The sequence below is a fragment of the Hemicordylus capensis genome, chromosome 15 (assembly GCF_027244095.1).
Source record: "Hemicordylus capensis ecotype Gifberg chromosome 15, rHemCap1.1.pri, whole genome shotgun sequence".
NCBI lineage: Eukaryota > Metazoa > Chordata > Lepidosauria > Squamata > Cordylidae > Hemicordylus > Hemicordylus capensis.
Window position 1 is genome coordinate 3,567,668 of NC_069671.1, and position 25,995 is coordinate 3,593,662.

At 50.9% G+C, this 25,995-nt stretch overlaps 1 protein-coding gene across 2 annotated transcripts in view; it reads right to left on the reverse strand.

Annotated features, from left to right (window-relative positions):
* Positions 1-25,995, reverse strand: part of POLE (DNA polymerase epsilon, catalytic subunit) — a 66,775-nt gene that overhangs the window by 33,770 nt on the left and 7,010 nt on the right. For both annotated transcript variants that reach the window (XM_053280337.1, XM_053280339.1), the window contains exons 8-31: positions 24,583-24,663; positions 23,579-23,686; positions 23,339-23,449; positions 22,098-22,183; positions 21,793-21,912; positions 20,825-20,957; positions 19,882-19,995; positions 18,333-18,545; positions 17,248-17,355; positions 16,638-16,766; positions 15,015-15,117; positions 14,756-14,902; positions 12,888-13,033; positions 12,199-12,347; positions 10,217-10,309; positions 9,600-9,744; positions 8,728-8,885; positions 8,024-8,219; positions 7,157-7,371; positions 5,883-5,985; positions 5,517-5,597; positions 4,855-4,977; positions 4,129-4,347; positions 3,110-3,319 (exon numbers count right to left, since the gene is read on the reverse strand). In XM_053280337.1, the coding sequence (XP_053136312.1) occupies positions 3,110-3,319; positions 4,129-4,347; positions 4,855-4,977; positions 5,517-5,597; positions 5,883-5,985; positions 7,157-7,371; positions 8,024-8,219; positions 8,728-8,885; positions 9,600-9,744; positions 10,217-10,309; positions 12,199-12,347; positions 12,888-13,033; positions 14,756-14,902; positions 15,015-15,117; positions 16,638-16,766; positions 17,248-17,355; positions 18,333-18,545; positions 19,882-19,995; positions 20,825-20,957; positions 21,793-21,912; positions 22,098-22,183; positions 23,339-23,449; positions 23,579-23,686; positions 24,583-24,663 (3,291 nt within the window). The remainder of the gene's footprint in view (positions 1-3,109; positions 3,320-4,128; positions 4,348-4,854; positions 4,978-5,516; positions 5,598-5,882; positions 5,986-7,156; positions 7,372-8,023; positions 8,220-8,727; positions 8,886-9,599; positions 9,745-10,216; positions 10,310-12,198; positions 12,348-12,887; positions 13,034-14,755; positions 14,903-15,014; positions 15,118-16,637; positions 16,767-17,247; positions 17,356-18,332; positions 18,546-19,881; positions 19,996-20,824; positions 20,958-21,792; positions 21,913-22,097; positions 22,184-23,338; positions 23,450-23,578; positions 23,687-24,582; positions 24,664-25,995) is intronic.

The following is a 25,995-nucleotide window of genomic DNA, read 5'->3' on the forward strand; positions in this document are numbered from 1 at the left end:
TTGTATTGAAAGAATATATTAAAGAACAAGCTCTGACAGAAATCCTTCTGGAGTCTGTGATATTGGCCTCAGATGTGTCCAAGAATCTGAACAGGGGCAGCAGGGTTGCCTGGCAGAAGCGCAACCATCACGCACTTGACCCCATTCAGTCTGTACAACCTGGGAGGCTCGAAACGCCAGTTTCCAGCTCTCCACACACAGATTATTGTAAGTCTTCCAACACACATTCCATAACCCTCGCTAACTGAGCAAAGAGGCACCTTTTAAGTGGCAATGATCTCATCTTTAGCAGTGGGGTAGAATAACTGGTAAGGGGTGTGCACGAACCGGCAGACGACCAGTTTGGCGGTGGTGGGGGGTTACCTTTAAGAAGGAGGGAGGGTGCTCTCACCTATATCGCGTTCCCCCCTCCGGCGCTGTGCCGGAAATCGCTGGCGCAGAGTGGCAGCGTCCCTGCTTGCTGCGCCAATCAGCCAGCGATTTTCGACACAGCGCCGGAGGGGGAAATGCGGTGTATGTAAGAGCACCCTCCCTCCTGCTTAAAGGTAACCCTCCCCACTGCCACCGAACCAGTCCAGAAAAGGGCCTCCGAACCAGTTCGGGCACATCCCTACAACTGGCCCCATCCAGCCCAAACACAGCATCCCTCCAGTGGCTGTTGCTAGTGTCCACCTTATGTTTCTTTTTATATTGGGAGCCCTTTGGGGACAGGGAGTGATCTTGTGGTAGCAAGCATGAGTTGTCCCCTTTGCTAAGCAGGGTCCAACCTGCCTTGCATTGGAATGAGAGACTACATGTATGAGCACTATAAGATATTCCCCTGAGGGGAGGGGGTCGCTCTGGGAAGAGCACCTGCCTGCCTGCATGCAGAAGGTTCCAAGTTCCCTCCTTGGCAGCATCTCCAAGATCAGGCCGAGATTCCTGCCTGCAACCTTGGAGAAGCCGCTGCCCGTCAGTGCAGACAATACTGAGCTAGATGGACCGAGGGTCTGACTCAGTAGATGGCAGCTTCCGATGTTCCGATCTCATTTGTTTTTCTGCGTAACTCCTTTGAGAACTTTTGTTCCAAGGCAATGTATAAATATTCATAGTTGGAGCAGCCGCAGCCAAGAGTCACCTTCTGTTCTAGACAGGATGTCTGGGCTCTGATGATCCTAGAGGAAGTTGGCTTGTTTGGGGTTCTCTGCCACAGTAGGTAACACGTCACAGCAATGCACACCTGATGCCCCCAAAGAAAACTGAGCCGGTGCCAGGCAAACTGCCTCGACCAGCTCAGCTGCTTTTTCAGATAGAGGACAAGTGATGCCAAGTTCCCAGATGCAAGCTCAGTTTGCGAAGTGATTCAGAGCAGTGAATTCAGCCTCCTGGGAACTCCGGCAGGGAGCAGAGCCAGCCGTCTCCAGTATTATTATTATTAATTCAATTTCTATACCGCCCTTCCAAAAATGGCTCAGGGCGGTTTACAAAGAGAGATGACAAACAAAATAAGATGGCTCCCTGTCCCCAAAGGGCTCACATTCTAAAAAGAAACATAAGACACACACCAGCAACAGCCACTGGATGTCCTGTGCTTGGGTGGATAGGGCCAGTTACTCTCCCCCTGCTAAATAAAGAGAATCACCACGATTAAAAGGTGCCTCTTTGCCCAGTTAGCTTACCAAGCTTTGCCTAGTTAGTTAGTAGACACCCAGAACGTAGCACCAGGTCTGCGCGGAGACGTTTCCTCACACATTCTGTGGGAGTTGTGAACTTTTAGAGGTGTGAAGGATGTTGGGGGACATCCAGAGGGGATGCGATGATTTCGAAGCTGCTGATTCTAATTCCTGATCGCTGGGCACAAATATCAATTTTCAGAAGAGATCTTCTCCACAAGATCCCCATTGCTCATTAAGATCACCAGGAGGAGTCCGTCTTCAGGTGCCACCCATTCATCTGGTGGTGACCTGGGATCGAGCCTTCTCTGTGGACATGCCTGGGTTGTGGAAGGGCTCCCCTTGGATATAAGATGGTCTTCCTTGGAGGCCTTCAGGAGACCCTTAAAGGCCCATCTTTTTAGCCTGACTTTTAATGATATCTTGTTTTAGTTGTAATTTTAATCGGCTATTAAATTAGTTTCTAATTGTGTGGTTTTTTAAAAACTTTTATAAGTTTGAGTATTAGAAATATACATTAATGTTACAACAGGATGGTACAGCAAGATACAAAAACATTTGCAAAACGTACAGTTGGTACAGATTTTATTAAACTGGTATATCGATCATATATATATTCAATCCATCATCTTCTTAACCATTTCAACCAAGATCTTACTCAGATTATAATTAAGTTGCTGATTTTAATTGTTATGTATTTTTTTATTTTCACGTAAACCACCCTGAACCGCATTTGGAAGGGTGGTATATAGATAAACGAATGTGCCCGTGTATGATGATTACTGCTGCTTAACATTTCCTATAGTGCTTGATGGACTCATTATTACAGCCATCATTATAACTGCGATCTAAGAGGTAAGTTGCTATCGTGACTGCCACATTAGGGAAAGACCATAACTCAATGGCAGAGTATCTGCTTTGCATGCAGCAGGTCCCAGCTTCAATCCCTGGCAGCATCTCGAGGTTGGGCTGGGAGAGACTCCTGCCTGAAACCGTAGGAGAGCCGCTGCCAGTCTGGGTAGACCGTACGGAGCTAGATGGACCAAGGGTCTGACTCAGTAGAAGGCAGCATCCTATGAGCCTCATGAGTTCAGGGAAATAAGTTTGTACAGCTTGAGAGCTACTGATAGAAGGATGGAGAAAGGGCAGGATCAAGGAGATATCCCCTACAGCTCTGCAAGGACCCGAGAGGATAGTTGGGGAGGGACCCGAGAGGATAGTTGGGGAGGGACCCGATGCTGGCCAATCCCTCCCCATGGGAGTTTACAGGGAACCATAGAGCGGGAAACAAGAACTGCTAGTCCCTACCAGCCCCCAGCCACTACTCTCTACTGGTTCTCGCCTAATGATAGGAGAGAGACACATCTCTACATAGCAACCTTTGACTTGATATTCTGGTATCTGCATGCCAGGATCACTGCCCTGCGCTGCAAAGGACTCTCACAGACCCTCCTTACCTGCACAATGTGCCAGGGCATGTCCAGGATGCTGCGGGCCGTCCTGCGCAAGTAGCTGCCGAGCCCTTTGGAGGGGCCAGCCCGGATCAGCCCCCCACCCAGGGCCACCTCGCCGTCCGCCAAACGCCGCCGCTTCCGGCGCTCCTGGCGCTGCCGAGCCTGCAGCTCCCACTTCTTCTTGTGGTAGCACAGCCAAACCAGGCGCTCCTCCTGTGGGCAGACAAGGACCTGCTGTTACTTTAAAAAAAAACAAACACTGTCCCCAACTGTCCCTCAATCCAGAAAGAAACACATCTTTGTATTCAGAGCAATGGGCCGGCCTAGACCATTCAGAGCAATGGGCCGGCCTAGACCATTCAGAGCAATGGGCCGGACTTAAACACAACTAGCTGGGCCAGCCACAGAGTATTTGCACCTCTGGTTCCGCCGGCCCCCGCCTCCTCCTCTCCCCCCTCTGCCGCCCCCTTTCCCCCCTCCGCAATCCAGAGCACCCCTGCCACCAACAGAGGTGTCTGTGATCCGGAGCCCCCAAATGCAGCCTCAATGCAGCTTCAACACCAGCAGCGAGGACTCCTCTGAGGTCAGTTCAATTTCTGCTACATCTAGCACCGAAGCTCCCAACCCCACGTCCCCCGGTCAACTTCCATCACCCCCAGCAGCACAACAGCTGTTGACCGAAGCACGATGGAAGTTGTCGTCCACGGCCATCGACTTCCAAGCGTGATGGAAGTTGTAGTCTACCCAACAACTTTGGTCTCGGGTTCCCAGCACCAAAGTTGAGAACCCTTGCACTGCTTCAAAAAAATTGTGTTCCAAGGCAATGTGTACATATTCATAGTCGTAGGAGCCGCTGCCGACAGGAGCCTTCTGTTCCAGACAAGATGTCGGGGCTCCGATTCTAGAGGAAGTTGGCTTGCTGGGTTATCTTCCACGCACTAGCAAATTGCCAGAGTCCCATCACCAGCAAGATACATCACCCTGCTGCTCTGTCACTGGGCTCCAGGCAGAGGCGGCATTACCTTGGTGGTGCCAGTGGGCGGGGGCGGGCCCAGGATCTCCCTCCAAGACTGGGTCAGCTCCAGATTCTGAGACTGCTGCTGGCTCTCCTCTGCTGTGGGCACCCGTTTACGCTTGCTCGACACAGGGACCCCCAAACGTTGAGGCTTGGGGACCCCAAAATCCTCCATGTCTGCGACCTGTGTGCACGGGGTGTTTTCCTGAGGCAAGTTGGCAGTGACCTGGAAGCAAAATGGAGCAGGAAGTGAGGTCCAGCAGATGGAAAGGGCAACAAAAGGGTTCATGTTTGAGCTCCGACTTCCCCCCTTCCTATGAAGAATAGATTCAGGAGGTTGTGTTTGGAGAAGAAATCATTAAAAAGGGGTTTATTAAGTTCCCCATATAGTTCCCAAACAAGCACTTAACGAATTGGTGGACATAATGCTTAGGAGCAGGATCTTGGGTCATGCAGCATGCATACTTAAAGGCCAAGTGGAAGACAGATCATCCTGGAGAGAATCTATCTATGTGGTCACTAAGAGTCGACACCGACTTGATGGCACTCACTCACTCAACAATTCATTAGCGTGAAATCCGCATTTCATTGTAATCCAAGTCAATTTTTTTAAAGACTAAAATTGAAACCAAATAATGATTCAAATTGCACAGTAAGATCAAGGTTCTTTAAAAAAAAACAAAAACCCATCTGTACCCTGGGTGATGCGTAGTCACTTGCTCTTCCCCATTACCTGTCTCTTGCCCTCGCTTGCGAAGAGCTCGCTGATTTTCTTCTGCTTGTACACATCATTCTTCTCCAAGAGTTTTTTGTGAAGCCAGTCGGGGTGACGGACACGGGGAACTGGGTTCTTCACCTGGTGGGACACTGCATGTTGAGTCATAATTTTCTAAAGGTGGATCTCATTATCTGCGGGAGCTCCGTCCCCCCGGTAACAAAACTGCGGCTAATGAGTCACTGAGTCAATGGGAATAAAGGCGCTGGGTTCCCAGAGCCCAAAACCACCCCTCATCGTGAAAACTGGACAAATCAAGTTATCTACCATGCTCCTGGCATTCAGCAATGCTCCGCAAAAGGTCCCAAAAAGTTGCAGATTGTTCCCGTTTTTTTTTACTTTGGCCAAAATGAGCCACAAAATGGCTCACTCTGCGGCCACTAGGAACTGCGGATGTGTAGGTTTTAACCCTTTCGTATCTGCGGATAAGGAGGCCGGGTGTCTGACACCCACGGATACGCGAAACTGTGAATAGTGGTTCCACTTATAACGAGGTTTGCCTGTACTAGCTGAACTACAGAGTCAAAGAGGCTCCAGGCCCTCTGCAGAGTACGGCACCCCATCACATCGGAGGGCGGAGGCCTCAACCTTGTGTCTCATTCACCACTCATTCCACTCACCTGCTGCAGGGCTGCGGGAATGGTGATGATCTTTTGGATGGTGCTACCCAGCCTTTCAATGTAATACTCCCAATCCAGGATCTGTGAGCAGATACAGAGAATGCGGGTTAAGTATAAAGGAAGCATTGGGCCTCTCTAGGGAAAGCCACCCTGGACTAGAGCCAGCCAGGGGAACTGGTCCCCTTGGAAGACCCACAACCCTTAGAGCAAGGTTTCTCAAATGGGGGTCTCGAGGCACGGCTGGTTTACAACCCTCAGAACCCCCATAGCCACGGTAGGATGGGAGTTTGAGTCCAAACAACACCTGGGGACGCAAGCCTGAGAGAACCTCATCTGGCTCCAGGAGAGAGTCCCAGCCCCACTTACTGTGCGGATGTCGAAATCGTGCAGCGAGGGACTCTTGAGCCATTTCCGGAGATAGTGCCTACGGACCGAGAGCTCGGCCTGGAAAATGGCCAGCGGGATGGCCCTGAAGGAAGGGGAAAGGATTACTGCTGCGGTTGGAGATGCAACTCCATAGGCACCAACCCCAGTAACCCCTACTGACCACTAGGAATGGAGGTAAAGACCGTAGGACTGCCCCCTCGTCCCCCCTTCTTCCAGTATTCCTGTTCTGTGCCTCTTTTGATTGGTAGAGGGACACTCTTGGGACACTCCCGTCTTCTGTGTTCTCTTTCTTCTTCTTTTCTTTATGAGGTACATAGGAAGCTGCCATATACTGAGTCAGACCATTGGTCCATCTAGCTCAGTATTGTCTTCACGGACCAGCAGCGGCTTCTCCAAGGTTGCAGGCAGGTGTCTCTCTGAGCCCTATCTTGGAGATGCTGCCAGGGAGGGAACTTGGAACCTTCTGCTCTTCCCAGAGTGGCCCCATCCCCTAAGGGGAAGATCTTGCAGTGTTCACGTCTCCCATTCAAATGCAAATCAGGGCAGACCCTACTTAGCAAAGATAACAATTTATGCTTGCTACCACAAGACCAAGCCACCTAATGGCGCAGCGGAGAAGTAACTTGCCTAGGGAGCAAGAGGTTGCTGGTTCGAATCCCTGCTAGTATGTTTCCCAGACTATGGAAAACACCAGGCAGCAGCAATACAGGAAGATGCCGAAAGGCATCGTCTCCTACTGCGTGGGAGATGGCAATGGTCAACCCCTCCTGTACCCTACCAAAAAGACAACCACAGGGCTCTGTGGTCACCACGAGTTGACACCGACCCGATGGCACAACTTTACCTTTGCCACAAGACCAGCTCTTGTGGTAGCAAGTAGAGGGTGTAGGTTCTCGCTCTAAGTTTAAGTTCTTCAAGTAAATCTTGCTTGTTTTTTTGAAAAAATCTTAAGCATTTGTCTCCAGATCTCCTCTGTGAGCTCTGTTCCCATCAAACTGGGTTTTCTCTGTTAAATAAGGGGTTGACTCAAATTCTCCCCTACAGTGACTCACTCAAAGCAACTTTGAAGGCAAGCTTCCTCAGCCAGCACAGCCCAAGAGAGCCCCACATGAAAAGGGAGCCTGACCCCAAAGCCTCTAGATCTGCCCAATCAACCAGTCTTTTATGATGGCCACAGACCAGCATCTGCCCTGCGTTTCACCCCCAGCCTGACCAAGAATGAAAAAGCTGCCTCTCCGAGCCAGTGGATATACCTCTCAGTGACCGGGGACCCCTCTGGCTTCTTGGAGATGATAAACCGGCAGCTCAGCCCTGCATCCTTCACCATCTGGTCTCCCAGGAACTCGGCCAGGCGCTTGGCTGTGCTGATGGAGGTGGATTTCTGCTCCCCGTAATCCTCCAGCTTGCGGGACATGGAGCGGTTCTCAGAGATCAGCTCAAACAGCTCCGAGTCGGGCATGTTGGCAGCCTGAGAAGAGAAAGCTTGCCGCTGATCGCTGCCGGCAAAGGCCAGCTCTGCCAACCTTCCCTGGCGACACACAGCGTCTTGCAAAAATTGCAAACCATTTTCCCGACTGCAGGAAGCAAGGAGGGGAAGAAAGTTAGAAATCACTGCTCACAAGTCCAAGACATGGAACTTATAGCAAGAGACAGCCAGACCTCAACAACAACCCAGAGGTGGAAAGGAAAGCAAGAGAGTAAGGAAGAGACGAGGGGGGGGGGGGAGTCACCATATACTGAGTCAGACCATTGTTCTATCTAGCTCAGTATTGTCTTCACAGACTGGCAGCGGCTTCTCCAAGCTTGCAGGCAGGAATCTCTCTCAGCCCTTTCTTGGAGATGCTGCCAGGGAGGGAACTTGAAACCTTCTGCTCTTCCCATTCCATCCCCTGAGGGGAATCTCTTCCAGGGCTCACACTTCTAGTCTCCCATTCGTATGCAACCAGGGCAGACCCTGCTTAGCTAAGGGGACAACTCATGCTTGCTACCACAAGACCAGCTCCCCTCCCCTCCTTGCTTCCAAATGCACATTTATACAGAAGAGGATGAACTTGCGCAGCCGTAGGCTCCCGATGTCCGGACAGCGAAGAGCTCACCTTCCCGCACTGCCCACCCCTCACCTTGCTGTAAAGCACGTCCAGCCAGTAGTCAGCCACTTTGGCAACCGACGCGTAGACCTCCTCCAAGGTGGTGCCCTTCAGGAAAGCCTCGAACACGGAGGACTGGAAGATCTTCACCAGCTGCAGCTCCCCACGGCGCTTCACCTCAAACCCCTTCAGCTCGGCGAGGGAGCCGTCTTCATTAAACACCGCGTACCTGGGGAAGGGCAGACCGCAGACGTGGGCAGGTTTCGAATGGGCCCCTGCCGCCGCCCCCCCCGTTTTCTGAAGCCCAAATTCAGCTCCACCCTCCTTATGGCTAGAGAAGGCAGAAGGCTCCCTAAGTCCCCCCTGACTTATTCGCAACAAAGATTTCAACAAGAACGCAACTCCGGTCTAGGGATGTGCCAGAATGCAATTTGGCATCCGAATCGCAGGCACGTCCCTTTAAATCCGAGGGCTCACACAGCCCCATTCAAAGGGAGAAGAGCAGGTCCAGAGCTGCTCCTTCTCTGCCCGCTGACACTTCCGTAAAGGTGGCGTTTCCTCCGTGTTAAAGGGGCTGTGTCAGCCCTTAGATTTAAAGGGTGTGCCGAGATTCGGATGCAGAATCGGTGTTTCAAGCCCATCCCTACTCCTGTCCTCTTCCAGGCACTGCTTTGCTGCCCTCCCGGCCTGAGAGCACCCCCTGAGGAAAGGGTGCTCGTCCAAGCCCTGATCCTTACCTCTTCTTCAGCTTCTTGCCCTCCTCCTTGGAGGCTGGGAGAATCATGGCCAGGTATGGCCCGTCGACTTCAAAGAAGATGCTGTTTTCCGAGCGGGAAACGTACGTGAGAGAGGCTGGGTCCACCAGCTCCTGGTACTGGTCATTTGTAAACCCCTCCTGTAAGCAGAGACCCACAGACAGGTTGCCTTGTGGTTCTAGTGATACCCCACCCCCCCAGCACCGACCCCGATACCTTTTCACTGGAGCCTACAAAACTGGATGGAGCAACCAAGGATGGGGAGCGGGTCTGGTGGGAGCGAGCACTAATTGTCCCTTTGCTAAGCAGGGTCTATCTTGCTTTGCATTTGCATGGGTGACTACACATGAACACTGTAAGAGAGCTGGTCTTGTAGTAGCAAGCATGACTTGTCCCCTTAGCTAAGCAGGGTCCGCCCTGGTTGCATATGAATGGGAGACTCCATGTGTGAGCACTGTAAGATCTTCCCCTCAGGGGATGGAGCCGCTCTGGGAAGAGCAAAAGGTTCCAAGTTCCCTCCCTGGCGGCATCTCCAAGATAGGGCTGAGAGAAATTCCTGCCTGCAATGTTGGAAAAGCTGCTGCCAGTCTGTGCAGACAATACTGAGCAAGATGGACCAATGGCCTGACTCAGTATATGGCAGCTTCCTATGTTCCTATTCTCCTTAGGGGATAGGGCCATAGCTCAGTGGAAAAGCACCAGGGCTGATCTTCGCTTCAGCTGTAGCATTTTGCTGTGTCTTCAGATCACTCTCTGAAGGCTTGCAAAATGGCATGGAGAGGGGCTTGGCAGGTCTGGTGTAGTGTGGACCTACAAGATTCCTCTTCAAGCAAAGGCCGGAGAGGCATCCTCACCTTCACCATAATGTTCAACATGGCGCCCGGATAGGAGATTGTCACCTTGGGCTTCTTGGCATTAGTGGATTTGATGACAAAGTTCTCTGGGAAGCTGTTTGGAAGCACACACCAGATCCCGTCTGTGTCCAGCTCCAGGGGCCTCCTGCGGAGGGGAAAACCAGAGAACGTTCTCCAGACGGGAGGTCAAAGGATACACTGTGAGAATCTGACACTGAGAAAAGGTCACCAAGAAGTGGAAGCCTTCAAAGACAGGTATTGGATCCTCCTCCTCATCTGATCGGTTCAAGAGACCCGTTTCTGCCATGGTATTATCATTTTTATTTTTTATTTTAAGGAAAGAAAGAGCAACGCAAAAAGGAGTCGGTGCCTTTGAATCCAGACCATGACCAGCTATCAAATTATTATAGTTTTCGATTGCATGCTTGTGGTCAGAAATTGGAGATATCCAGAGCTGGACCACAGAATGGAGGAGAAAGTAGGGATGGGAAGCAAGTTGCCTTGGGACTGCAAGCATCCACCCAAGCTCAGAATCTCGCTCCGAGGTTTTACCTGCCTGTAGAGAGCCGTGCGGTGACTCCCGCTAACACAGCTGGCCGGCCCATTCAAGGACTCACCCAATTTGCTCTATCAGCTCCCGGGCCTGCGTGATGATGTTTGCACCTGTGAAGCAGACAATGCCCGCCATCTCCATCGAGTACCACCGAGCCCTGTGGAGGGGAGTGAAGGGTACTGGTGAGAAGAACTAGGGGTGTGCACGAACCAGTCCGACTCGATCGTGAACCAGACTGGCCTCTAGGAGAGGCGGTCCGGTCCATAATCGAACCAAACCTGACCCGCTGAGGCCAGTTCAGTTCCGGAACTGCACCGCTAGGCTGCTGAGGGGACGTGCCGGGGTTTCACAAACCGGTAAGCGCCTTACATCTACTTTTAAGGGTGCCCTCTTGCCACTGCCCTGGCCGCCCATTAGAAGCATTTTCAAGCCATGAATCATCTTTGCTTATAAAAGAGAAAACCTCACCAGATTCCCCTTTACAAGCATAGCCCCTTGAACTGGTTCAATCGAATGGAGCGGACTGGCCGGTTTAACTGAACCGTTTTGCAGACCAGTGGTTCGGTTTGAATTCGGTCCAAATTCGAACCGAACCACAAAAACTGGTCCGTGCACATCCCTAGTCAGAATGAGAGGTGCTGCCCCAAACCTGCTGTTGAGGAAAACGATGCTCCATTCACAAAGATATTTTAATTATAGTTTGTGGAAGCTACCTTGACCAAAAGGTGCCCGGGGGGCTAAGTGTGGGAGCTGGGAAGGCCCTGGGTCTCTTTCAGCCTGGCCCCAGCATCTGCAATAGCCAGTTCCAACAATTCGTCACGCTTTAGTGTGACCAGAGACCAGAACAGGGATAAAGAAGGGGTGGCAGGCTCAGTTCTTTGTAGCCAAGGTCACTGAGGGCAGGGAGCATGTTTAGACATTGCCCGGGGTGGCCTGGAGGAGAAAATAAAGGGGTGCACTATGCAAATTCATGACATTCATTTTTACCGGGAAGAAATAAGGGCACTACATGGCTCTAAGCAAGGGCAGATCTCCCTTCTAGTCCTGACACTGGGTAGCCAGGCCAAGAGGATCACCATGAAGATGTGGATTTGTGCAGCGTCTTTACACATGGAGTGTCCTGCACCCCGACACATCTCCCGCACCCAAGATCCTTGCAAATACAAGCCTCCCAATCCATGACAGCATTATGCCAATGGGGTTATGCTTACAGGTCTCTTGTATGCTTTACTGAGAATGAAGTGGTTTGAAATATTGTACATCAAGACTAGGCTTCAGATGAACAAATACGGAAAAAATGCTATGGCAGGACAGGGAAGAGGGAGAGAATTAGACGGGGAACTAGGAAGCAAGGTTTCCTTGGGAACAAAGGAAGCTGCTTCATACAGAGTCAGACAAGTGGTCCATCTAGATCCGTAGTATTGTCTACACCAGGGATTCTCAATGTTGGGTCCCCAGATGTTATTGGACTTTGACTCCCAAAATTTCCAACCCCAGTGGCCTTTGGTTGGGGATTATGGGAGTTGAAGTCCAATTATGGGAGTTGAAGTCCAAGATGCCTCTGAGTCCAAGATGCAGGGAAGTAACAGCAGGAGAGAGGGCACACCCTCAACTCCTGCCTGTAGGCTTCCAGGGGCATCTGGTGGGCCACTGTGCGAAACAGGATGCTGGACTAGATGGGCCTCCTTGGGCCTGATCCAGCAGGACTGTTCTTATGTAACATCTGGGGACCCAACGTGGGTCTACAAAATCCCTGGTCAACACTGACTGGCAGTGGCTCTCCAAGGTTACAGGGACCAGTCTCTCCCTACCTGGAGATGCTGCCAAAGTCTTCTGCATGAAACCAAATGCTCTTTCATGGAGCTACAGCGACAGTGGAATATCTTACAGTCCTCACATGGGGTCCCCCTTCCAAATACAAACCAGGGCAGACCCTGCTACCACAAGACCAGCTCTCCTCCCTTTCTTCTCAGGTCAGGTGGTCTGGGAAACCACACATGACCTGGGAGCCCCTCTTTTCAAGAGTGGTTAATGTCGGCCATTCACCCTTTGCGCATGACATAGCCATAAAAGGAGTTGAGGATGCATTTGTGCGCCAGCTGCAGTGAGTCGTACAGGATCTCCATATTCTTGCAGCGCTTCGCTTCCGAGGCGTCGCCCATCTCCGTGGCCACTGCCAGCTTCTTCTTCCATACCTAGGAGAGGCCGAAAGAAAGGGCACAGTGTGCATAAAGTGGAGAGAGATCAAATATTTCCTCCTTCTCATAATATTAGAACCCGGGGGTCAGCTGTTGAAGCTAAATGCCAAGAGATCCACAAGAGACCAAATGAAGTAGTATTCTACACAACGTGTGGTTAAACTATGGAATTCAGTGCCATCAGATGTGGTGATGGCCACCAATCTATATGCATTTAAAAGGGGATTAGACATATGCACGGAGGAGAGGGTCATCAGTGGCTATTAGCCTGGATAGCTGTATACTTCCATCAGGATCAGAGGGGGCATCATGCTCGACCAGATGCTGGGGAGAAGCAACAGGAGGGGGCGGTCTCCCTCTTTCCCCCCACTTGTGGGCTTCCCAGATGCGCCTGTCTGGCCACTGCATGAGACAGGTTGCTGGACCCTTGGTTGGATCCAGCAGGGCTTTTCTGGTGCTCCTCTAAGAGAACGTTTAGGAGAGGTTCATAATTCACATAAGTTCTCACACGTAAGAGAAAGAGAAACAAAGGCTCACCTTATGTAGCCCCTTGAACTCATAGCGCCGGTCGCGAAAGGCCCGCACGGTGTCCACGTAGAAGGAGTTTTCCCGTTGGCAGATGGTGGTGACGCGCTCCTCCACTTTCGTCACGTGGATTTTCTTGTAGGCCCTGCGACAGTAATCTGCCCGAGAGAGAGAGGGTCAAGAGGCCACTTGTCCAAGAATACGAATATTTATATACCGCTTTTCAACCACAGTACCCCAAAGCAGCTTAGATACTTACTTACTAACTAAAGATAGATCCCAGCAATGGCCACTGGAGGGTTGCTGCGCTGGGGATGGAGAGGGCCAGTTGCTCTCCCCCGCTCCATACAGAGAATCGCTACTTTTAGAAGGTTCAGTTATCTCCAAGATAGGGCGGAGAGAGACTCCTGCCTGCAACCTCGGAGAAGCCGCTGCCAGTCTGTAAAGACAACATGGCAGCTTCCTATGTTTCTATGGCTGAATGGGGATTTGAACTCAGGTCTCCCTGGTCTTAGTCCAACACTCTAACCACTGCACCACACTGGCTCTCTTTAGGTCCTTATATAGGAAGCTGCCTTATGCAGAGCACCTGGCTCAATACTGTCTACCCTGACTGGCAGCGGCTCTCCAAGGTTTCAGGCAAGAGTCTCTCCCAGTCCTACCTGACGATGCTGCTCCTAGGGAGTGAGACGGGGACCACCAGCAGGCAAGGCCTACAGTGGATTAGTGTCAGGACATCCTAAAATGAGTGACAAGGAATGCCCACTGAGATGCACCACCTCCTTCTCAATGGCCATGGAATGGATGGAATGTTTGAATGGCCAATAGCCACTGAGAAATTCCATGCGTTCCTAGAGCCATTCGGAAGGAACCAGTACCTAGAGTCTACATGATCAGATGCCTGGTGTCAGCCGAGTAGACAAGGAAAGTACGGAGCTGCCTTTAACATTGAGTGAAACCCTTGACTCAATATTAGAAATTGACTAAAAGCTTCTGCCTTTTAGGATTGACCATCAACAGTACAGGATCCAGCAGTCAAGAAATACGCCGCAGACTAGCACTTGGTAGGATTGCAATGGAAGCCTTGGAAAGGATATTTAGATGCCGTGACGTGTCTACACCTACAAAGATTAGAATTGTTCAGGCGATGTTTTTCCCCGTGACATTCTATGGATGCAAAAGCTGGACTCTGAAGAAGTGAAGATAGAAAAAGCATTGACGTTTTTGAACTTGGGTGCTGGAGAAATGGATCACAGAATAAATCAATCCAGAATTTTCACTCGAGGCACAAATAATGTCCAGGCTCAAACTATCCTCCTTTGGACACATTATGCAAAGAAGACCCAACTCCCTTGAAAAGTCCATAATGCTGGGAAAAGCTGAAGGCAAGAGAAGAAGAGGACGACCAGCAGCAAGGTGGATGGACGCGATGATGACGGCAATGAATGCACCACAGAGAAATCTTCAAGGCCAAGCAGAAGACAGATCATCCTGGAGAGAATCTATGTGGTTGCTAAGGGTTGACACTGACTTGATGGCACTTAATCAATCAATCAGACCCTTGGTCTGGGAGAGACTGCTATCTAAAAACCTAGATGCTCAGTGGCTCTCCAAGGTTTCAGGCAAGAGTCTCTCCCAGTCCTATCTGGAGATGCTGCCAGGGAGTGAACCTGGGACCTTCTGCATGCAAGCACCGAACTCTGGCCTCATCCCCTAAGGGGAATATCTGAGAGCGCTCCCATGGAGTCCCCCATCCAAATGCAAACCAAGGCAGATCCTGCTTAGCAAAGGGGAGAAGTCAGGCTTGCTTCCACAAAGACTAAGACAAACCCAGCCATGCCCACACGCGTCTCCCGCAAGCAGCCCATCACACGTCTCACCTGCCAAGCGCTTCTTCTCGTACTTGGCCTGCTCCTCTCGGGACAGCTCGTGGAACGCCCGGGGCGGCCCATCTGGGAAGAGGGAGGGGAACTTCTCCGACTCCAGCTGCTGTTGGATGCGGTGGTACTCACTGCGGCTTGCCGGCACTGCAGAGGGGAAGGGAGGGAGGGCGACAGAGACCACCGTGAGTACTTCTGAACAGCAAGGGATCCAGATGGTGAAGCTAGAGCGCCCGTGCCAAGCGACGGCAACACTCACTGAATTCTCCCCTCCACTGCCAGGTCATCCTCCGCTGACAATTGGCGCCGGGCTTGTTGAAGTCGCAGGCAGCACACGTGGCCTCACCCACCATCGCCGAGGGCTGAAGAGGGAAGGAGAGAGCACCCAATCACGGCTGGGGGTGGCGAAGGGAAGCTCAGGGTCTCAAGGCAGGCCGAGCCTCATTTTCACAGCTGACTGAACCAAGAGGCGCTTTTCAAAGCAGACACAGGACGCGGCCTTCTACAGAGTCAGACCCTTGGTCCATCGAGCTCAGGATTGTCCGCACTGACTGGCAGCGGCTTCTCCAAGGTTCTCCAGCCTTACCTGGAGATGCCTCCAGGGACTGAACCTGGGACCTTCTGCAGAGACAGCCACAAGTGCAATTCCAGCCACGAAATAGGTCGCTGCCTTCGACGGCCAGGCCTTTAGAGATGGAGCCATAGCTCAGGGGCAGAGCATCTGCTCGGCATGCAGAAGGCTCCACGTTCAATCCCTAGCAGCATCTCCAAGTAGGGCTGTGAGGGACTCCTGTTTCCCCCAAATGGGGAAGGAGGCTTGGATTTGGGGCTTCTATAGAACAAGCTACAATAAGGGCTCTGTGGTGGTTTGTTTTGGTTTTTTTAACAGAAGTGTAGGAAAACAATATCCCACACTTCTACTTATGGAAATACATGCTTATCCAAAGAGAAGACTGCTCCAAATTTGAGATAGTCCCCATAAAAAAGGGGGTAAATACAGGCTCTACCTGTATTTACCCAGAAGGAAAGGGACCCTGAGGCTGCTTTCACACGTAACGCCAAACCAGAGGCCAGAGAGCCAGAAGTTCCATCTCATGGTTGTCCGAATGTCTGAGACTGCAGTTTCATCACAAAAGCGAGCCGAGGTTTGAGCCGAAACCATAATCTGAACCTTCAGTATGCAGCCAGTTTCGCTGCTCCAACCTGAGGTTTGAAGGCAGAATCGTGTCACCCAAATTCTGCCGCTGCAGCAGAGGGCAGCCCAGACCAGCCCAGAAACACACCAGCTCTATGCCAGGGGGCTGAGGGGACCTAGTCTTGGATTCAGATAAATATGGTACAGTTAACCAGAAAAGAAAAAGTGACATTATTAGACCTACACATAAACACACTCGTACATTTTTTAAAATCCCATGCATAAATTGCCCTCTAGAAACTTAAATAAATAAATAAATATCCCGCTCTTCCTCCAAGGAGCCCAGAGCCCAAACTACATACGTATGTTTTTCTTCACAATAACCCTGTGAAGTAGGTTAGGCTGAGAGAGAAGGGACTGGCCCAGAGTCACCCAGCAAGTATCATGGCTGAATAGGAATTTGAACTCGGGTCTCCCTGGTCATATTCCAGCACTCTAACCACTACACCACACTTGCTTCTTACAAGGAAGCCCCGTGCCTTTATTCCAGAACAGCTGAGAGGGCTTCTTCCAAGAGAACCCATAAGCAGACAACACACACAACAACAAATATTTATATTCCGCTTTTCAATGAACGTTTCCAAAGTGGTTTAAATAGAGAAATAATAAATAAATAAGCAGAAAAGTCATCCCTGGTTTCCAATGCCTTGGGATGTCGACCCAGGAATCTGAAATATCACTGCCCACCTGCAGCCTGTTGGTCAGGATGATATTCGGATACATGGCCCCCACGTCCAGATGGTAGATGAGGGGACACTCGATCCTGTTGGGAACGTCCTTCAGGGAGTTCAGCTTGGCTTTGATTTCATCACAAACCTGTGCCAAGAGTTGGAAAGCAGGAGAGATGAGGCATTTGGGATGGAGAAGGTTGTTCGGCTGAGCTCTTCAGAAGGCAACACAAGCCAATCAAGGAGCAAGTCACAAGGGGTGGATGCAGCTGTGGGCCACAAAAGGATCCACGCACTAGCGGAATGGCAGGCAACGAGAAGTTCTGAGAACTCGGGACCCCCAGAGTTCCCCCTTAAGCCAGCCCTGGATGCATCTCGCCCTTCTGTGTCTTCTACTGAGTCAGACCATTGGGTCCATCTGGCTAAGCATTGTCTACACTGACTGGCAGCAGCTCTCCCAGCCCAACATGAACATCCTGCCAGGGGGTGAACCTGGGACTTCCCGCCTGCAAAGCAGATGCTCTACCACTGGGTGGGGTGGGGTCCAGGATGCATGAAAATGAAACAGGACACTCAACCATGGCTCTCCACCTCCAATATTCTACCCAGTAAGACGAAGCCACAGTTACCTCCTGGAAGTTGGTGACCTGGTCCAGGGGGATCCCCTCCTCTTCCTCAATGGCATGGCGCAGCGTCTTCTCTACCCGCGTCAGAAGGAAGTCGAAGGCAGCCGGGTTCTAAGAGACACAGCCGGGGAGGAAGCGGGCATTAGAGCAGCATCAAGCTTCCCGTGTTGACCCGGCTCCACATGGGGCCAGAAGAGATGGATTTGCATCACAGCCTGCTCATGAAAGCACTCTCAGCGGTTCTCAGACTTGTGTTTGACGGCGGTGGGTTTTAGATGATGTCGGATTTCAACTCCCATAATCCCCAGCCACAGTGGAAACATAGGAAATATGTTTCCATATACTGCCATATACTGAGTCAGACCATTGGTCTATCTAGCTCAGTATTATCTTCACAGACTGGCAGTGGCTTCTCCAAGGTTGCAGGCAGGAATCTCTCACAGCCCTCTCTTGGAGATGCTGCCAGGGAGGGAACTTGGAACCTTCTGCTCTTCCCAGAATCGCCCCATCCCCTAAGGGGAATCTCTTGCAGTGCTCACACATCGTCTCCCATTCAGATGTAACCAGGGCAGACCCTGCTTAGCTATGGGGACAAATCATGCTTGCTACCACAAGACCAGCTCTCCTCTCCTAAAGTGGGGCTGCCTTTGTACGTAGTCCGGAAACTTCAGCTAGTTCAAAATGTGGCAGCCAGATTGGTCTCTGGGGCAACCCGGAGTGACCGAGTTGTCACTAAAGTGGCAAACGGCCAAGGATTATGGGAGCTGTAGGCCAACATCGGGAGGAGGGCCAAAGTTGAACAGCCTTGCTCTAAGGTGTGTATGTGTGTACGCGCACACATGTTTTTTTTATGTCCACTCAGTTAATTTTAGATCTCGCTCAGATTGAATCTGGAAGGCCCCACTCCGAATGCACGTGCACACACACTGCCTTGATACTGCCGCCCAGAACAAAACCGATTCGGCACGCCGATGAAAAAAGTTAGAGAGAACACTGGACCCATGTTTGAAAACCCCTGAATGAGGCCTAGCCTTCCTGCTTTAAGGAAAGGACAGAAATCGCACAAGAGCCCCAACGGATGCTCGCACCATCTTAAAGCGGCAGGGAATGTCGCTGCGGAAGACCCCGGACTCCAGGGCCTCCACGTGGCCCCCGACATACGTCTCCGAGTCCAGCACATGCCCGTCCTCAGTGAGCTTGTTGAACTCCTGCTCTTGCTTGTTGGGGAAGACGATGTTGGCGTGGTAGGCCTGCACCATCAGCAGCGCTTCGCACAGAGTCCCTGAGCCCTTACGGAGCACCTGCAGGGAGAGAAACGCGTAAGGACGCTTCGTGTCGGCAACTCTTTGCAAGACCTCAACAGCATGCGGCTAAAAACAGAGGACTCAAATCGCCCAGCAAAATGCGCATGCGTAGCCTCCTTTTCAAAGCAGCTTCCATGGCAACCAAAAGCACCCAGAGTCATCACAGAGTCACTGTTGCTGAGCCCTCAAGAGCCAGCGAGGACGACAAATGCTCATGGTGATTTCTGACACGGGGGTCGGCACCCCTCGAGAGGGAACACACAATGAAAGTTGAAAGGCTTTCAACTTTCAGGGTCTTAGCACGCGGCCACATTTGCAGAGGTGCTTCACATAGAAATGAAACAGAGAAATAGATTTCTGCCTGATGCTTGGTCCATCTGCTGCCTTTTCTTCTTCGGCCTCTCTCCTCTATCACCAACTGACTTTTCCTCTGCTTGCTCTTCATCCCATTCAAAGCCCCTCCCTTTGCCAGCCCTGATGCTCTCTCTCTCCCCTACTCATGTCCAAAGCCCATCCTGCCTTGCTTCCTTTCTCAGATTTCTTTGTTTTATTTATTTTTACATTTATATCCCGCTCTTCCTCCAAGGAGCCCAGAGCAGTGTACTACATACTCGAGTTTCTCCTCACAACAACCCTGTGAAGTAGGTTAGGCCGAGAGAGAAGTGACTGGCCCAGAGTCACCCAGCCAGTATTATGGCTGAATGGGGATTTGAACTCGGGTCTCTCCGGTCCTAGTCCAGCACTCTAACCACTACACCACGCTGGCTCTCTGGTGACCGTAATGTGTGGTGGGGATCATGCAGAAGGCGGCGCTCTCTAAGATAACTCGGACCCAAGCCGTTCAGGGCTTTAAAAAAGTAATAACCCTTTACTTTGTATTTTGCCAGGAAACATAATCGGCAGCCAGTGTAACTATTTCAAGACAGGAATAATATGGTCACTCCGGGTTGCCCCAAAGACCAATCTGGCTGCCGCATTTTGGAGCTAACTGAAGTTTCCAGACCACATACAAAGGCAGCCCCTTGTAGAGCGCATTGCAGTAGTCAAGCCTGGAGGTTACCAGCTGATGCACCACTGTTTTGAGGTCATCATCTCCGAGGAATGGACGCAGCTCTTGAATCAGCCGGAGCTGATAGAAAGCGCTCCTGGCCACGGCCTCCACCTGAGATACCCAGGTGAGGCCTGGGTCCAGGAGTACTCCCAAGCTGCGCACCTGCTCCTTCCGGGGGGGGGAGAGTGTAACCCCACCCAGAACAGGGAGATCTAACTCACCCTTTAGGGTAACTGTTAAAGACAGCCCACCACAGCAAGGCTGAAGATCCAGCTTACCCACCTCATCAGGCTCCATTGGGATGATGGTGCACAAGGCAAAGATGAAAGGATGGACGTACTTCATGTACATGTAATAGGTAGCAACAGCATCGGACACTGAGTAGGTGGCCAGAGTCTGGAGAAGAAGCAGAGTGGGACCCATTCATTTCTGCAGTTCAAGCAAGTTCTTCCTTCTTCCCTGCAGATCTGGGTGCAGAGAGGGTCAGGCGCGTTGATCATCGGCAGCCTCGCCCCTCTGAGCATTTGACTCGGCAACAGGGCCGAGTCACAAACACAAACCTAATCACAGACACAAATCTGTGTTTCACAAAGACAAATTAGGAGCACAGGAAGCTGCCTCCTACCAAGTCAGACCCTTGGTCCATCTTGCTCAGAACGGTCTACACTGACTGGCAGCAGTTCTCCAAGGTTGCAGGCAGGAGTCTCCCGCCACCCGACCTGCAGATGCCAAGGAGCGAACCTGTGTGCAAGTAGTTGCTCTTCCACACGGGATGGGGATATGATATGATAACTGAGCCCCTGGTGGCGCAGTGGTAAAACTGCCGCCCTGTAACCAGAAGGTTACAAGTTCGATCCTGACCAGGGGCTCAAGGTTGACTCAGCCTTCCATCCTTCCGAGGTCGGTAAAATGAGTACCCAGAATGTTGGGGGCAATATGCTAAATCATTGTAAACCGCTTAGAGAGCTCCGGCTATAGAGCGGTATATAAATGTAAGTGCTATTGCTATGGTCCCAGTCCCTAAGTGGACAGGCGCAGCCCACTGTCAAGAATTCACCCCAGTGAACTCCTCCTCCAGCTCTGATTGGAGCTATGACCATTTTGGATGTAGAAGAGCGAATTCTCTCTCACTCACTGCATAAATCCTGGAAATTTGTCATGGGCCTGTGGTCCACGCCGGCTGCAAGTCACGGCAGAATCAGGTCAGAGAGCGAAAGGGAAGTACCTGAGGTTCCTCAGTAGCCATCCGGCACATCTCTTCAGGGTCCAGCTCCACCGGGTCATAGCCCAGCTTGGCTTTGGCTGCTGCCTTCAGGTTGTGGCTTCCCACCGGGAGGTAACTATCTCTCTTGACCCACCTGCCAAGAGAAACCATGACATACAAAGTGTCTGCTTATTCAGAGGAACTGGCATTTTAGAACAAGTTGTTCTAGTAACAACTGATTTGCCTACTTTCACCATCTCTACAACTGGATTAAATTTGATCCAAATCGAGGCCCACAAGTTGGATCTCTTGCGCCTCAAATGTTCATGCGTCCGCCATCTTGAATTGGAGTAGATGACATCATCACAAACTATGCCACGGAGGGGTCCCTGTGTGTCACTCACTACAACTGTACTTAATTTGGTTCAAATCATTAGACAGTCCACAAGTAAGCCCACTTGTGCCTCAAACATTCATGCATCTGCCATCTTGGATTGGGATAGATGCCACAAACCACAAACTATGCCATTGAGCTTTTCCCATGTGCGTAGGGGAAAGCTGAAGCAAATTTGGTTCAAATCGGTCAGGCTGTTCACAAGTTAGCCCACTTGTGCCTCAAAAGTTTACGCCTCTGCCATCTTGAATCAGGGTGGATGATGTTATCACGAACTACGCCGTTGAGGGGTCCCTACAACTGTACCCGATTTGGTTCATATTGACCCAGACATTGTGAAGTTGATGCGCGCACACACACACACACACACACACACACACACACACACACACACATCCGGGTGACCTCATAAGCCTACTGGAAAGTAGGCTAAAAAAAGATAACATCCAAGGAGGAAAGGGATAAATCTAGGTCCCGCTAGATTTGGAAGGCAAGCCAAAGAGGCTGGGCCACAAGCCATGGGTCTTTCCCACCAGAGCAAATCCCAAAGGGAGAGGATGCAACAGGAGTGAGGAGGGCGGGCTGTATCTCCTACCTGAGACAATCCATGTGGATGCACGGAGTAGCTTTGTACTCCCCTTGGTTGTCCTTCTGGAACCCAATCTCCTGCTGCATGTTCAGTCCATGTGCTGCCGCTCTGGCTTCCACAAAGGGCCTGGAGACGAGGCGAATCCATGAGCTCCCATCTAGAAGTGACGACTGCCGTTCCCAGAAAGTTCCTACGGCACTGAACTACAACTCCCATCATCCCCAGCTGCAATGGCCAGGGATGATGGGAGTGGTAGTCCAACACCAGCCGGGAACCCAAGGCTGAGGAGCCTTTCCCCATTTGATTCTCACCAGTCAAAGAAGTCGCCGTTGTAAGTCACCATGATGGTGGGCTTGGTTTCCTGGACGTGCTCAAACCACCGCTGGATCAGATGGGCCTGATTTGAGAAGGGAAACAGAACACAATGTGAGAGTCTGTTCTTCTCATCTGTGCTTGCCCTTGCTCCCATCAGGAACTCTCCTGCTAGGAAACCAGGCTGTGCTCACTCTGTGTACACACACACTTGCACCCAGTTAAGAAAAATTGATTTCCAAGGTTTGGTTTTTGTGGAATTCATCTGTTTCAGATCAAGTTTTCACTAGGACTTTGGAAAAGAAAGAAGTGCATTAGGACTGGGAATAGGTGAGCGGCAGAGTCTTGGGGTGGGTGAGTCTTGGGGTGGGTAACTAGGGGTGGGTGGGTTGAGACATGGAACCCCCTTCCATGAGACATGGACCCCCTTCCTTCCCGTTCCATGAGACATGGAACCCCCTTCCCTTCCCTCTTCCACCCATGGGCTGAAAATCTTACTGTGGGGCCCCTCCAGGCTCCAAGAAACCCGCAATTTTTGGCTGATTTTTATTCCCAGGGGGTGGGGGCATTGCTGGACGGCTGGGGACCTCCAGAGCACAGTAGGCCACTTCCGCCTGCATTTCAGGGCCATTTTTCTGACCTCCGGGAACCTAACTCCCAGTGTTACATTGCACCAGCCAGTATTTGCAGTTTCCATATCCACGACAGTAGCGGAGAACGGAACCCCCACGAATACTGAGGTTCTCCTATACACAGTGATGTTTATCCTCATAACAACCCTGCGAGGTCAGTTAGCTAAGAGAGAAGTGACTGACCCAGAGACACCCAGTAGCGAGTTTCAGGGCTGAATGGGGATTTGAACTCGGGTCTCCCCAGCACTCTAACCAATACGCCATTCTGGCTAGTGGTTGGATTAGAATTTTCATTCGAGACTCTCCACCTGGGAATGATGGGGTTTTTTAGTTGCAACATCTTATTTATTTATTATTTCTCTGTGTAAACTATCCTGAGCTATTTTTGGAGGGGTGGTATAGAAATCAAATAAATAAACGAACAATCATCATCTGGAGACCCCAGGGTGGAAATCCCCACCGTAGGTATCCACGGTCACCGACAAATTGTCAACCAACACAGCATTTGCACTGCCGTCTCTTAATTGCATTGGTTTTCGATTTAAATGCAGAAAGACAAAAAGGGGAATTGGTGATTCCCTCAAACTGTCACAAAGGAGCCTCCTTACCTCATCTGGTTCATTAAAGACACAGAAGGGACCCTCGTACTCCGGCTTGGGAGTAAACTCAAAATCTTCAATGTCCTCTGAAACAATCTCCCTGTTTGTGATCAGGTAACCCTAGGTAGAAAGAGGCAAAGCTTCACTTGACGGATATCCCGAAGAGGAACTCCCTCAGCAAGCCGTTTTCTGACCAAGCCAAGGCGGCTGCCGTGGAATCAATGGTTAGGTGCGAACTGAAGCACTTACCTGCCCATCAATCATATAGGAGATCATCATGATCTGGTCCGTTTCTGCATCAGGAAATTTCAAAGGCAGCTTGGTGGTCTCTATGTCGAAGGCCAGAACGACAGGGTCCTGGGGGGAAATAAATAAATCAGTGTTTTCATGTCAGAATCAGAGGCTCAGTTTAAGCCAGAGGAACCCCCAGGTCAGTAACGGGCTGGAACCCAACAGTGACAGCCACAGAAGGAGGCAAGAGCCTGTCTCCATCATGGAGCTGAGCCATTCAAAGGTGGGGCTGAGTTCTGGCTCAGGTTCATCTGTTTAACCCTCTGGTTTCCCCCCTCTCCTTCAAACACGTATACAGCCTCTACCCAGGCAGTGCTGCATGGAGGAGGAGAGCTGGTCTTGTGGAAGCAAGCATGAATTGTCCCCTTTGCTAAAGCAGGGTCTGCCCTGGTTGCATTTGAATGGGAGACTAGATGTGTGAGCACTGGAAGATATTCCCCTCTGGGGATGGAGCCACTCTGGGAAGAGCACCTACCTACTTGCATGCAGAAGTGGCAGCGGCTTCTCCAAGGTTGCAGGCAGGAGTCTCTCTCGGCCCTATCTTGGAGATGCTGCCAAGGAGGGAACTTGGAACCTTCTGCTCTTCCCAGAGTGGCTCCATCCCTTAAGGGGAATCTCTTCCAGTGCTCACACATCAAGTCTCCCTTTCATACGCAACCAGGGCAGGCCTTGCTTAGCTAAGGGGACAAGTCATGCTGGCTCCCACAAGGCCAGCTCTCCTCTCCATTTTGTGTCTGGGCTCAATCCCTGCTCTTCATCCACAAAACCCCTCTGCCTCCAAGTCTCTCTGACAGAGCCACCAAAACTGCAAATTTTGGAGTGCAGTGCCCTGGACGCTGCAGCTTCTCACATCCTCCAGGGATGGGCAATACCCTTTTGGTATCTGCGGATTCTACATTCAGAGCCCTAACTGCCAAGAAATAAAAAAGTTACGAAGGAACTCCAGCAAGAGGAATACTCACCGGCCGTTCGACCAAGTCATCCCGGCGGGAAATTTCAGGAGGAAAACTGCTACCCCGATAGCAGACGTTGTACCAGTGAGCCTGTCAGGGGGCACAAGCAGCAAGGTTATGCGGAAATCTTCTCCCCCTCCATGTAACAGAGCAACGTGCTGAGTATTAGACCAGTGTGTAACACGCGGGCGATCAAAAGAAGCGAGATGCTTTTGGCCCACGGAAAGGATTTTCAAAGGACAGCTTAGCAAGCAAAATGGGAAGGAGAGCAGCTCTTGTAGGAGCAAGCATGATTGGTCCCCTTTGCTAAGCAAGGCCTGCCTTGGTTTGCATTTGGATGGGCGCTCTGCAAGACATGCAAATGGGATGCAAGACGTCACATTTACATGTGAGCTCTGTAAGACAGGGGGGCCACAGATCAGTGGAAGAGCATCTACATGCCTGCATGCAGAAGATCTCATGTTTATTATTTACTTTAAATATTTATACCCTGCCCCTCCAGTACACTACTGCTCGGGGCGGCTCACAACATAATGAAAAGATACAATGTAAACTAAGACTAATAAAATTAAAATAAAATTTAAGTTAAACAAGCTAAAACCAGGCTGAAGCCACATTTAAAATTAGATTTTTAAAAACATAAATTCCAAGTTAACACATTTTAAAAGCTAAAAACTGAGAACTATAAAAACTAAAGGACTTCCATATAAACAGAGATGGAACATTAAAAAGTCTCGTTAAAAAGATGTGTTTTCACACACACACAAAACAGTGAGTGGGGAGCATGGCGAAGCTCTTCAAGGAGGGCGTTTCAAAGCTCAGAGGCCACAATCGAAAAGGCCTCATCCCTAGTCCCCGCCAACCGTTAGTGGCAGGGGATCTCTGTTAGTGGCAGGGCCATGTTCCCTCCCTGGCAGCATCTCCAGCAGGGCTGGGAGAGACTCCTGCCTGAAACCTTGGAAAAGCTGCTGCCAGTCAGTGAAGACAATACTGAGCTAGATAGACCAAGGGTCTGGCTCGGTATAAGGCAGCTGCCTGTGACCCTAAAGTGAGGGGCAAAGCAGGGGAGGAGGAGTATTTCTAGATCGGAGTAGCACAACTTCAGTCCTCTTTTGTTGTACTACAACTCCCATCATCCCCAACCACAGTGGCAAATAGTCAGGGATGGTGTGAGTCGTAGTCCAACACCTGCCAGCATTGTGCAGTCCTATTACATGGAGAAAATGTTTTCACTGTAGACTTTTTTTTAATTTTCCTCCGCATTGAATGGCATTTACCTGAAAGGTCATTCTCGACCACTGTTGGGAGTCATATTTTGCCCGGGGTGCCAAGAGCCATAGGGCAGGCCCTATTCCTGACATCCCAGGTGGTGGGGGCCACACAAAACAAGGGGTTTAAGAACCACCATCTTCTTTTCAAGGG